General features: G+C 57.3%; 1 protein-coding gene across 1 annotated transcript; it reads left to right on the forward strand.

The window, feature by feature from the left end:
- Positions 1-212: 212 nt before the first annotated feature.
- NPTXR (neuronal pentraxin receptor) lies at positions 213-10,872 on the forward strand. Its single transcript, XM_010410602.2, is given in 6 exon segments — positions 213-853; positions 856-1,004; positions 7,674-7,896; positions 8,039-8,283; positions 8,609-8,788; positions 9,167-10,872. Coding segments are annotated over 6 exon segments (1,443 nt in total). The 5' UTR covers positions 213-432; the 3' UTR covers positions 9,392-10,872.
- Positions 10,873-13,366: the final 2,494 nt, after the last annotated feature.

A 13,366-nucleotide genomic window follows, 5' to 3' on the forward strand; every position in this document is an offset into this window, starting at 1 on the left:
GGGGCTGGCTCCGTCCCCGGGTGCCCCCGGGGTGCCCTCCCTCCCCTTCCTGTCCCCTTGTCCGCTCGCCTCCCACCGGTCGGACCGTCACCCTTGCAGCCCGAGGAGGGTGCTCAGCGGGAAGGGGGGGGTCACTGAGAGGGGCACGGCCGGGGGCACGGCCGGCGCGGGGGCGGTGGCGGGGGCGGTGCGGTGCGGTGCGGGCGGCGCCGCCCGGCACATATAAGCGCGGCGCGGCGCGGCGGGGCCCCGGCGCCGGTGTTGCTGCCGGTACCGTCCTTCCCCGCCAGCTCCCTCCGGGCTGCCCGTCCATCCCTCCGACCGCCCGTCCCCCTCTCCATCCCCGCCCGCTTTTTTTTCTCGCCGTCCGCGGGCTCGGGCCCCCACGCCGCTGCCACCCTGAAGTTTCTGGCGGTGCTGCTGGCGGCGGGCATGCTGGCTTTCCTGGGGGCCATCATCTGCATCATCGCCAGCGTCCACCCGGCCGGCACCGCCGCGCCCGCCGCCGCCGCCGACAATGACTCGGCCGCCGCCGCCCTCCTGCCCGCCGCCGACAAGGGGCTGGGAGCGCTGCACGGCCCCGCCGAGGCTCTGGCCAGCGCCGGGCCGCGCCTGCCGGGGGGGCCGCCGCTCTTCAGCCGCTTCGTCTGCACGCCGCTGAGCACCGAGTGCCCGGCCACCGGCACCGGCAGCGCCGCCGGCAGCGCCGCCGGCCCCGAGGAGCTGCTGGCGCTGCGGAGCGCGGCGGCCCAGCTGCGCCGCACGGCGCTGGAGCAGAAGGAGCGGATCCGCATGGACCAGGAGACCATCCGGGAGCTCACCGGCAAGCTCAGCCGCTGCGAGGGCGGCCTGCGGAGCCCCCCGCCGCCGCGCCCCCCGCCGCCGCCGGGCTCCGCGCCGCCCCGCACCCCGGCACCATGGGCCATCCCCCCGACGAGCCGCCCGCCGTGCGGGAGCTGGAGGAGGCTGTCCGCACCCTCCAGGACCGAATCGACCGGATAGAGGTGCGAGGGATGCTCCTGGGGATCTGGGAGGGATTCTCGCAGGGGATGGTGCTTCCAGGGAAAGATGCTCCTGGGGGGTCTGTGAGGGATGCTCCTGGGGGATGTTGCTCCTGGGGTGATGCTCCCACACGTGCCATTCCCCAGGCCTGCAGCTACATGCACCCCGAACCAGCTCGTCCCCCTCATGAGGCTTCAGGAAGGTTGTCCTTGCCTTGCTCTTTCCTGAGATCTCTGCCCAGGGGCAAGGGAGCCCTCCTCTTGAGCCCCCCTCTCTTCCCTCCATGCAGGGTAGTCCCAAAGCACCAGGGCTGCCCCACTTTCCCCCGGTCTGCACCCAGGCAGGGTACCTTGCTTGCCCCATAGCACCTGCCCAAGACTACTCCAGAGCAGGTTGGCAGCTCAGGGCCAGATGCTGCCCTTTGGCAAAAAGGTAAATCCCATCTGATGCCTCCATGGCTATGAATGGGATGTCTCACGAAGTGAAGTGCAGTGAAGTGAGCCTGGCACCCTTTTCCCACATGGTCCACAGGAGCTGGAGAGAGAAGGGCACAGCTGGAGTCATTAGCTGTGCCCATTCTTGTGGCACTGGGCTGTTGGCACTTGGGATGCAGACCCCTGGTCCCCACTCTGCAGCAGATGCACAGCGTGTGCTGGGCAGGCTCAGCCCTGGCTCAGCCACAAGCCAGTGGCACCAAAGGCTGTCCCGTGATGCCTGTCATGGGGCACATCACAGAGTGCAGATGAGTGTTGATTTATTTGGGCTGGTAGGGGCTCAGCAGTCCCATGGCCCTTGGCAGACTTTGCAGGATATGGCTGTGGCAATGGTTTTGGCACGTAAGAGCTGCAAGAGGAGAGTTGTCTGTTCTCCCTGTGGGAATTGCTCCAGGCAGGGATTGTTCCCTGAGGTCTGTCAGGTGTCAGAGCCACCTGCAAGGAGCCTCCTGCAAGTCCTCAACGTTCTCATCTTCCTGTTCAGTTCCCTGTTGCCCTCTCCACTCTTCCCTGGAGTGTGGAGCTAGGAGGGAGGTCATGCAGCACCCCAAGGGGTCCCTCTCCTCAGCTTTGCCCTTCTGCCCCCCTCCCTGCAGCCACGTGGGCCCAGCAGCAGCAGGCAACACATGGGAAATTCAGAGCCACTGAGGTCACAGGCTGAGAAATGAGACTGGGAGAGAGGGTTATTGTAATGGATGGAGATATGAACAGGAATAGAAACAGAGAAAGGCGAATAAACACATGCACACAAGAAGGAAAAGAGGTGGAAGAGCAGAGGAAGCACCTGTGAGCTGCCAGGGTGGGATGTGCAGCCTGTCTGACACGTTGCCCAGAGCCAAATGCAGCCAAAGGGAGGGACAGATCCCCTCCCCCCAGAAAACCCCCTGCAGCTCCAAACAAATGATTTTCCATCAGTGGAAAAACGCAGCAGGTATGCTCACCCAGAAATAAAGCGGGGAAATAAGTCCCTGCACACGTATACCAGGTGATGCACAGTGGGATGGTGCCCAGCATATCAGTTTAGATCTTGCGGAGCATCAGGCCATAGAGCCATGCTCTCCCCCTTCTCCGAGGGGCAGCACCACCCATGAGCTGCCCTGGGCCCTCTCCTGGGGTCTCTGATGATGGTGGGAGGTATGGGGTGGAGGAGGAGGGTGAAGCTCACAAGGGCTGGAGCAGGCCCTCACACGCGTCTGGGGAGCCTGAAGTGATGCTGGGACGAGGCTCCTGCACACACTGATGAGGAAGCCAAGTGACACGTGACAAAACATGTTCAGCTTTGTGTTGCCAGGGGCCTGAGGGTCCCAATTATACTCTGCAGGGGAGACACAGCAGCCTCAGTGAGCCCTGCCAGGTGAGGAAATAGGGCACTGTGTTGCCGGTGGGCTTGCTCCTGCCTGGTGAAAAGTGTCACCCGTGTGCACCACACCCCTGTGATGGCTGCAGCCCGGCCAGCTGAGCCTCCTGGTCACACCTCAGCCATCCAGTGATGGTTGCCTGTGGCCTCCCTCTCCGAATTGCCTCGCACCCCACCCCAGGAGCAGGCACCTAAAACTTCATGGTGGGGTACCTGCACGCTTCTGTCCCACATGGCTCTACCTGTCAGCCCTGGGAGCTTTCCTGGGGTACCCCATGACATGGGAGGCACTCTCAACCTCCACAGCTATCCTGGATGGTGGCAATGATCATCCCAAAAGGTGACCTGGATGGGGACAGTCCCGGGGTGGCCCCCATGTGCTGGAGACTCTGAAAAATCCATTGGGAAGGAGAGGAAATGTTGCCAAGTCTGTGGTGGCTTAGTCTCAGAAGAGAGTTGACACAAAATGCCATGAGCTGCTCTGGGAAGGCTGCATCCCAGGGAGTCTCCAGGCAGGTTTGCCAGCAGGGATTACAGCTGGATGCTTCAGAGCAGGGACTGCGGGGAGGGGGCTGGTGGAAGATTGCTGATCTAATCTGGGCACTCTCAGCCCCGTCTGTAAGGCATAACAAGATTTATTCATGTACTGAAAAACCTATTAAGGCATTTGTTTCTTAATTTTGTCAGCATGGCAGAAGGATTTCCCAGGGGAGGATGCAGGGAGGGCCCCCACGGTCTCGCTCTTTGTCCCCTGTCATTTCTGTGGGGCTGGGCTAGCATCAGCATAGCATTCCCACATCTTCCCTCACCTCTTCCTAATGCCACCCGAGGCACTGATCATCCTTTCCTCATGCACAGCAGCCTAGTTAGGCTTTTTCATCCTGGTTTTGAGGGTCCCCCCCCATTTCTCTCAGCATGTGCTCATGTCTGTACACTCAGGTGCATCTTGGAACACAGAGCCGAGAGACCCAGGTGCTCCTTTTCCACGCTTCTGGTTATTGCTGCAAATGGAAAGGGAGCAGGGAGAGAATCACCTTGGCTGTCTGGGCTGTGCTGAGATGCAGATGCCCCCCTTCTCCCCATCATCCCTTGCAGGAGAGCAGAGCAGGAGAGGGGACAGCCTGATGGGCTGGGGGGACCTGGTGGAATTGCAACAGCCTGCTTGCTCCTCAGCTGGTACGTGGCTGTGCCATTGTGGCTGGTGACCTGGCTGCTGGCAGGGAACCCTCGGGTAAGAGAATGGGAATGGTAGTGACCTAGCTGTTTCCCTCCTGTCTGCATCTCCAGCAGTGTGGGGATGTAAATGCCCAAATTGTGACAGTCCCAGGCCCCCCTGAGTGAGGCTTTAGGGGGACAGGATCAACAGTGAGCTCTTCCCTTGTGAGGAAGGGGGAAAAGCTGATGCATCCCTGTTTGTCTTCTACTCCAGTCCCTGCTGGAGTTTAATGATCCCCAAGGTCCTGCCTGGGTTAAAAGAGGTGGCAGCGTCCAAGAAACCTCGGTGCAGCAGGTGTGCTGTCCTGCAGCAGTGAGCATCCCAGGGTGGCAGCCACTGAGGAGTTTTGTGCAGGCTGGAAGGATTCATGGGTCAAGGAACAGAATGGGTCTGCTGTGTGCACGCACCCAGCTGAGCATCATGATCCCTGGGATGTGCCGGGGCTGCATCCTGCAGGTCATGTTCTGTGCTCCTGCCTGCCCTGCCCCAGCAGTCAAGGTGTGCTGGTGGCTGAGGGGGAGCAGCAGCGCCCAGATTTTACCAGATTTTACCAGATTTTAATGCCAGTGCATTAGTAAATGAGGCTCTGATCTCCTTATGTAAATCAAAGTGCATTTGCTGACTGAGGGCTCCAGCCCCAGTGGCACACTCTGGCATGGCTGCCGCAGCCCCCTGCCCCCACCTCCCCCTCCCCACCCCCTGCCAGCCGCTGACATTCAACGTGATTAATATTACCTGGCATCTTTCAATCTCTTTTGCTAGTTCTGGTGGCCAAAAAGCGTGGAACAAGCCTCCCCCACACCCGCTGCCCACTCCCCTGCTGCCTGTGCGGCAGCAGATGGAAAGCCGGGTGCCTGCCGAACAGCCAGGGAGAAGGCGCTTCCCCCCCTCCCCTCCCCAAAGGTCACCAGTAAATAACAGCTGCACATCAACCATTAATAGTTTTGCAAATGATTTGCCTTGTAAGAAAGATGCTCGAGCAGCAGCTCAGAGATGGGGATCATGGCTTGGGGATGCAGCCCAGCCTGGCATCCAGCACAACTTGGCTGCATGGGGTAAAATGGGGACTTCGGTCATTGTCTGGCTGCAGGGATATGGATGGTGTTTGCTGGGATGGCCCTGAAGCTCTGCCAGATGATGGTACTGGCTACAACCCCTTTCCAGAAGGAACATGAGGTCAGCAATGATTCAATTGACCATGTGGCTCTGGCTATTGGTGCCCTGGCTGCCAACTTGGAAGGACCAGCAAGAGCTGGAGAGAGGGCTGGATGGACAAAAACTCAGGAAGGGGGAAGAAATTGAATGAAAGGGGAAAGACACTGTGTGTGTGTGCACAGAGGGAAGCATCAGGAAGAGACGCTCTGAAGTCAGAGAAATGAAAAAGCCATAGGGAGAAAAGTTACAGAGGGAAGAAAATAGCAGCAGGGAGAAAAGCAGGAGGAAGAGGGGGGTAAAAAAAAAGTACTCAGTCACTACTGACTAATGTAGGGCAGGCTATCAGGGGCTAGTGAGAGTGACAAAATTTCCCAGCCTTTTCTTTTTTCGTCATTAACAGATGGAGCTGTGCATGAAAGCAGGGACGTAGGCTCCAAACCCGCAGCTCGAGCAATCAAAGCGTGCGGCAGACAGGAGCGTGCCAGCCTCCGCGGTAGCCAGGCGGCCTGAAAGGATGAGAAAAGCTCTTGGAGCACACGGGATGTGGCCACAGAGGCAAAGGCAACATCATCCCACCTGTGCTGCCTCCTGCCAATGCAGCCAGCTCAGCTTGGGTAGAAACGCAGGCAGCCTCAGGTGGGAATTATCCCTGCCAGGGGGATGAGAATTAACCTTTCCACTTCCCTTCCCTCCTGCCATCTCTACCCTGCCTTTCATCCAGTGGATCCCCAAGACCCCTTCCAAAAAAAAAAAAAAAAAAAAAAAAAAAAAAAAAAAAAAAGCAAAAGAGCTAAAGCCCCTTTCCCATTGTCTAATCCCTCCATTTTGCAAAGACCAAAGGTAGGATGCTCTTTTTTCCCTTCCCAGAGAGGTTTTGCTCACTGCCAGAGCGTCCTCAGTGCTGCCGGAGCAAGCTGGCAGCGAGAGCTGGCATTAGGTCAGGGCTGGCAGATGTCCCCAGCACAACCTCTCCTTTCTTGATGGGTTTTGCTTTTCCAGGTTGGTTTTCCCCACAGAACCTGTGGGTTTGCCCTGGCAGACCCTGCTGGCAGCTCTTGCAGACCTTGGGGCATAACAACTTCCGTTTTATTTGTAGCCTGAGCATGTTGCTGCCCAGAGTGGGTACATTTGTGCTCACACCAATGCCATCTTCTTGCTTTTCCTCTCCCTGCTGTTCCCATCCGCCAAGGTTGCATCCTGCCTAGCCAAACCTGACTTTCTTCCAGCTTTCCCCTCCCTCTGTTGTTTATGATGGATAGCAAAGATTAGGAGTGACATAGGCAGGCATCCCTCCCCTTCAGCTTTGTGTGCATGATTATTAGGTCCTGTCCAGCCTGGAGAAGCTGGATGTAAGGAAGAAGAAAAAGCAGGAAGCTACAATCACAGATAAGCATGCTGACCACCTCCAGGCCAGCTCTGAGGCTGGAGGGAGGCTGTTCAGATCAACAGGGATGGTATCCCCCCTGTTCTGCCAGCACAAGCCATGAGAATATCCAGGGCTGAAGTAGTAGTAGTCTCCAAGGCTGCTCCAGCACCTCTGGGAAGGTCTGGCAACACAGAGAAGGTGGTCGTCATCTTTCAGAGCCCATGGCAGAGACACTAGCGTGCTAAGAACATGGGGAAAGAAGAGGGTTCCTATTTACAGGGAAACCCCAGGAGAATGGCAAAGGGTCACCTTCTCCTTTCCAGACTGCTTTTCTTCCAGCTGGGGTGGGGTCTCCCAGTAAGGTGGGATCTGGCGGCTTTGCAGTGTGCAGTAGCAGCTGGGAGCATCTTCACCAGCTGCCGTGTTGGATTTGCCATGGGAAGAGTTTTGGTCTGAGTGTTAACCCTGATGGGACAAGACAGGCTTGATGTCCCCAGGTGATGGTTCGTGCCTTGAGGACCAGAGACACAACAGCCTGGCACAAGTCCCACTTTTCCCTGGCATCCTGTTGGCCTGGGAGAGGTTGGCTTATGGAGAGCTACCTGGCACATGTGCACACACCCCCACACTCTGGCTGAGCTGGGCTAAGAGGATTACAGCCCCATTAGTGATGTTAATGTGCTGGCTATAGGTTAGCAGCCTCACGAGCAGCAGGAGTGGCCGGGAGCTCTGAGGTCCTTCCCGCATCATTTCCTCATCGTGGGAGGCTGCCTGCAGGAGCAGAGCCAAGGGATGACCCAAACATCCCATCCTTGCTCTGCCTCTGAAGCAGCAGAAAGTCATTAAGAGCAGCCAAGCTTCGTTTCGCAGTAATGAACTCAATGGGGGCTCTGAGAGGGGAGGTACAAAGTCAGCCGGAGGCTCTTGGAGAAGACCCCAGTGCGGATATGGGACTGTCATCCCAGCACTACCTGTAGTGCTGCAGGCTGGGCATGTCCTTATTTAAACTCTTATAGAGACACTGTGCTGAATTTTCTCTTTTGTCCCTCCTGTTCCCTCCATCGTGTCTGCCACCAAATGCAGCAGGAGCTGCCAGCCCGCACCAATGGCTCAGCACCCACTGCCCCGGCACTTGCCCGTGATGCCCTCCACACCAAGATGGAGCAGCTGGAGGAGCAGCTCCTTTCCAAGATCCTGACCCTGCAGAAGGAGCGCCAAGCCGCCAGCACTGACCGCAGCCAGCAGCAGCACAACATCGAGAAGGAGCTGAACTCCCTCCAGAACCGGGTGACGGAGCTGGAGCACGGTGAGTCCTGCCCCGCGGGGATGGAGGTGGGGTGGGGGGTTCCTACCCCGAGGTACATCGCCAGGAGAGCCCCAGGACAGGTCACCCTCATCCCCGTTACAGGTGCTGACCTTCCTCTCTCCTCCCCACCCTTGTTATGTAGGACCACTGGGCTACAGCCCTCCTGATGCCTTCAAGGTGACCATCCCAGTGCAGAACAACTACATGTACGCCCGTATGAAGAAGAGCCTGCCGGAGCTCTACGCCTTCACCATCTGCATGTGGCTGAAGTCCAAGGCCCTGGCAGGAATTGGCACCCCGTTCTCTTACTCTGTCCAGAGCCAAGCCAACGAGATCGTGCTGTTGGAGTGGGGCTCCAACCCCCTGGAGCTGCTCATCAATGACAAGGTCAGCCCAGTTGCAGGAGGGGCAGGAGAGAAAACCCTGCCCTCATCTTCCCTGCTTCAGTCACCCTAGGAAATTATATTCCCAGGGTCACTGGTGTGGGGGAGCTGGGAGGAAGGGGCCCTAAGCTTGTGGTGGGAGGCAGGAGGATGGGGAGGATGGCTCTTTGGGGTGAGTTTTGAGAGGGAGAAGCAGCACATCTGGATGTCTGTAGATTTTGGGATGCCACCACCATGGGGGTGCACTGCTTGCTCTGTGAGGGGCTGGGGAGACCCTGGGGTTCCCCAGCAGTCCTACCAAGCACTGGGATCTTGCTCTTCTCTCAAAGGTTGCCCAGCTGCCACTGAGTCTGAAGGACAAGGCCTGGCACCACATCTGCGTGGCATGGACCACCCGGGATGGCAAGTGGTCGGCGTATCAGGATGGTGAACAGCGGGGTGCCGGCGAGAACCTGGCCTCCTGGCACGCCATCAGGCCTCAGGGTGTCGTCATCCTGGGTCAGGAGCAGGTATGTTCCAGAGCTGCCAGTTAGCATCACTCTAGTGGGAGCTGGCTGGGGGGAAAAGCCCCTAAATGGGGTGAGGGCAGGGGGCAGCATGGGCAGGAGTGCTCAGCAGGGCGTTGGCTCTCCTGCCTGTTCATCTGACCTCCAGGCTGGCCATGTGTGCTCACTGCCTTCTCTTCCCTCTCCCTATCCCTTTGGCCTCCCTGCTTTGTCTTCTTGAATCTCTTCCATGCATCCATCCCCTCCCCTCCTTGCCATCAAGCACCTTGCTCTGCTTCTCCCCAAACCTCTCCCTCTCCCCCTTGCCCTGTTTGCCCACTGGATGCATGTTCCTCCTCTTCTCTCCATCCCTGTCCAATCACCTCTCCTGCTCTTTCCCAGGACACCCTGGGGGGCCGCTTTGATGCCACACAGGCCTTCGTGGGAGAGCTGGCACAGTTTGGCGTGTGGGACCACATGCTGGCACCAGCAGAGATCCTGGGCTTGGCTAACTGCAGCTCCCACCTCCAAGGGAATGTGATCCAGTGGGATGACCAGGCGGTGGAGGTCTTTGGAGGCGCCAGCAAGGCGGGCTTCGCTGCCTGCGAGGAAGGGAGGAAGGCATGAGTGGCCCCCAGCCCTCTCCCCAGCACCAAGGAGCCCGGTGGTAGCCCCAAAGCAGGGAGCCCCTTTCTCCCCTCCCAGACAGACCAGTAAGCCTTGCTGGGGCAATGCCTGAGCCCCTGTGCTGGTGCCCCAGGAGGGAGAGGGGCCCCTGGAAGCCTCCCTGTTGTCCCTGTGCTGGTGCTGTGGCTTGTCCTCGTTCCTGGCAGGCTGGCTCCTGAGTCTCATCTCGCCCCACTTCTGTTTTGGGTGGACCTCGCTGTACCTGCAGCTGTCCTTGGTACGGTGAGGGTCCTCACCTTGTCAGACCTAACAGGGAGTGGGAAGGAGAACGCCATCTACTTTGAGTGCAGTCCAGCCTCAGTGGGGTGCCAGGGTACAGGCATCACCTGAACACATCCCCTTTCCTTATTTATTTCTAGCAACCTCACTGTCTGGGTTTATGAGCCTGCATTCCAGGATCTCACCTCCAGCCCCATCCTTCTCCTGCTGCCCTGGTTTTTTAAATGTGGCCCCAGGGAAGCTGAGGGAGAATGGCAGAGAGTCAGTGGGACAGCACTTACCCCCCTGCATCCTTTTCCCTGCCTCTGTTGCCTGTTTGGGCAGGGCTGCTGGAGGGGAGCCAGGCTTCTGAGGCTGAGGGAAGGGAGCACTCCCCACCACCTCCAGGCTGGGGCATGGGTCAGCCACCAAGGGAATGGGGGGAAAGGGGCAAAGCATCTCCCCCAGCGCTGGCCGAGGGGGAAAGAGCGCAGCACTGCCAAGGGAGCAAAAGCAAGAAAAAGAGAGACAGAGGATGGTGGTGGTCAGAGGAGCCCTGCCATCCATCCCCCAGTCTTTTGGTACTGGATTGGGCTACTGCCCTTGGTTCCACCCCAGTCCCCTTCTTTTGCTGCTCCTTGCCAGGAACAGGGCTGCCACTGGCCTTGGAAGTGGGAGGGTGAGAGAGCGGGCTGGTGTTTTCCCTGTGGAGTGCCTGAGAATACGCTGTTTCCACATTGTGTGGTCACCAACATCTCGATATGTGAGTGTGTGTATGTGCACGTGTGTGTGTCTGGGGGTGGGGTGGGAGGGTTATTTCGGGGCTCTCATGGTTGCTCAATGCAGTGTTCAGCTTCCAGTGTTCCCCCCTACCCCAAGTCCCACTTTGGGTGACAGCTGCCCCCACCCCTGGGGGAGGCGAAGCTGGCAGAAGGGACAGCCCTGCCACCCCGCATCCCCCTGCCCAGGGTCTCTGCCAGTGCTGAGATGCTGGGGTGGCTCAGCCCACTGGTGGGGGACATGGTGGGGATGGGGAGCAGCCCTTGTGCCAAGTGGGAACACTGTGACCTTCGTGCACCCTGAGGAGCTGCCCCCTCTCCCTCGCTCGCTCGCGCGCTTTCTCTAATGCACGTTCGTGAAAAGGGCCCCTGACGTGCAGCCGTGTTGGGACATTTCTTTTGTAAAGCTGATGGTGAACAATAAACGTGATGTTTTCTGTTCGAGCCTCCTGTGCAGCACGAGGTTGCTGGGGGGATGGAGGGGACTGGCCAGCCCAAGCTGAGGTGACCTTCCCCAGGGTGCTTAGGGTTGCATCACTGAAGGGAGTTCGCCGGGCTTATCGCTGACATTACAGGAATATCATCACAAGGGTTTGGTATTGTTGCCCCGGGGGGGGCAGGGGGGTGGTGTCACAGTCTGGCCACCTCTGATCTACTCCACTGCAGAGCAGTATGGGGTACAGGCTGCTGTTGTGGGGCATGAGGGCTGGGGAAACACCTCTGATGGGGGAGGAGGAACCCTCATCCTGACAACAGGGAAGCAGAAGCGAGTGAGAAATTGTGGCCTCTGAGATAGCAAGGAACTCACATTGAGTATAAATCTAATTAAGTACTAGTAATGAGTTTCTGATCTAGCTAGGCACACAATGGTTCAGGCATGGCTCTTGGAGCTCCTATTGTAGAACAATTTGTGACCGGGTCTGCATGGTGCTTTTGCCCCTCAGTGGGTCCTGCTCCTCCTAGGAAAGGCACAGCCTCATCAATAGTTGGGGAAAACAGAGCACAAAGCCAGAGGACTGAGTTTTCCCCATTGCTGGCATGCTGGTGGGATCTCCTCTCTGAGTCAGAGCTGGCCCCCCCACTTCTGCTTCTGGAGGTTATTTAATGCCATAAAAGAAAGCCTGACACTCCCACCTTCAGCACATCTCCACAAAGTTGGGGGCTTTTTTTTAAGAAAAAGTATGTACTTCAGCTGGAGGCTCACACCCCCGTTACTGAGAGGAGAGGGTTCAACAGGTGACATCTGCTCATGTGCCCAAGTAACAGCAGCGTAATTAAGAAGGACAGCATTTTTAGAGGGAGAAATATTAAAAAACATTGCTGGGATCATAAACTCAGAGGTTAAATGGAGGGGAAACTGGTCCAGAAGCCCCTTCCATCAAAACTGCAGAAGCACTGTGAGAGGGCTCTTGGGGCTTCTGGCCAAGGCAGGAGAAATATAAGAGGATGAACAAGGATGGAAACAGCCTGGCTGCTGATGTAGGCTATTGGCATAACACCCATCTCCTCCGGAGCCCGGAAACCCAGCCCACGTTGAAATTGTGTGTAAATCCTCTCCAGAAGAGCAGAAACAAAGGGGATGCCAGGAGATGCTTGATCAGGGCCTTTGGTGCTGCCCTCCTCATCCCTGCCAAATGATGCTGGCATGATCCCCATCCAGCCATGCTCCTGGGATGTGGATCTGTCTCTTCTGGAACAGGAGAATGGGGGGAGCCCGACGGCACAGCTTCTGCAGGGTGAGCTCCTCTCCCCCAGAGGTTCACAGCCAGTTAGGCAGACCTAGGGACACACAGGAAAACTTGATAGAATTTTCCTAAACCTTTTAAAAGCTTCTAGCAAATTCCTATACATAAGGTTGTTCAGGAAACAAAGGCATTATGGAGAGATTAGAAACTGGTTGGGAGACACAAATGAAGAGTAGAAATAAATATTTGATCTCCATCCTGCCCTGGCTCTCTGCAGGAAGCAATGTCTGCTTCATGCCTGTCTGAGGAGGAGAAGAGCAAGATGAGACCATTTCTTTTCGGTAAGCTGAGCCTTGCAAGAGCTGCAAACCTGCAACAGGGCTTAAAAGGTAGAGGAGATGACAAATCAATAGTGTTGCTGGCTGCAAGGAGTAATTACAATGACTTACACATATTGCTTGCTTCTAAATTAACCAGGAGCACTCAGGAGATGCCCCGCGTCTCTCTAAGGGCAGCTGGCTGGAAAACAACCTGTTGTGCACAGAAGAGATGAGGAACAACGAAGTCAGCCTTGGGGGGGAAAGGGGGGAAAGAGAAGGAAATTTTTAACAATGGTGCAGAGCAGAAGGTTTTGTGGTTGTGGTAGGTGCTTCAGCTGGTTGGTTGTGTTGTGTCTGGATGTCCAGGATGGGGGGAAAAGGTGGAGGGCACCCAAGAGGTGGGCAGTGCAGGGCAGGGGCACTGCTGGGCTATGGCAGTTCAGCAGGAGCTGGCACAAGAGGAGATGGTGTGGGAGACAGGCAGGTGTGATGGATGCCACCCACGTGCTCTCCTCTATCTCCCTGCCAAGGGGCTGTAAGCACACTTTGAGGAGAGGAAAGGGACTGCCATTTCCTTTCCTAATCTGCAGGACTCACCACTGCAGGGCTTTCTGCTACCAAGGGCTTAGCCAGACTCAAATACCACCCACCCCATACTCCCAAAAGGTTTTGTCCTGCAGTGAAGAAGACCAAGTCAAACATGGCAACAGGAAACCTTCAGGCCTGATGGCTATTAATTATTGTGTTTGAAAAGAAAACACTGACATTTCTGAACCCCTCTGGCCCTACCCCACTGGCCACGCAGGCTCTGCCCTCCCAGGGACATGGGCAATCCTGGGACCCCTGACCTCAGAGTGGGCTTTGGGGATCTCTTGTACTCCTCAATACCTGCAACCTCAGCAAAGTTTGCATTTCATGGCTCCCTGCAGTGTG

Source organism: Corvus cornix, chromosome 1A (genome assembly GCF_000738735.6).
Source record: "Corvus cornix cornix isolate S_Up_H32 chromosome 1A, ASM73873v5, whole genome shotgun sequence".
NCBI classification, from domain to species: Eukaryota; Metazoa; Chordata; class Aves; order Passeriformes; family Corvidae; genus Corvus; species Corvus cornix.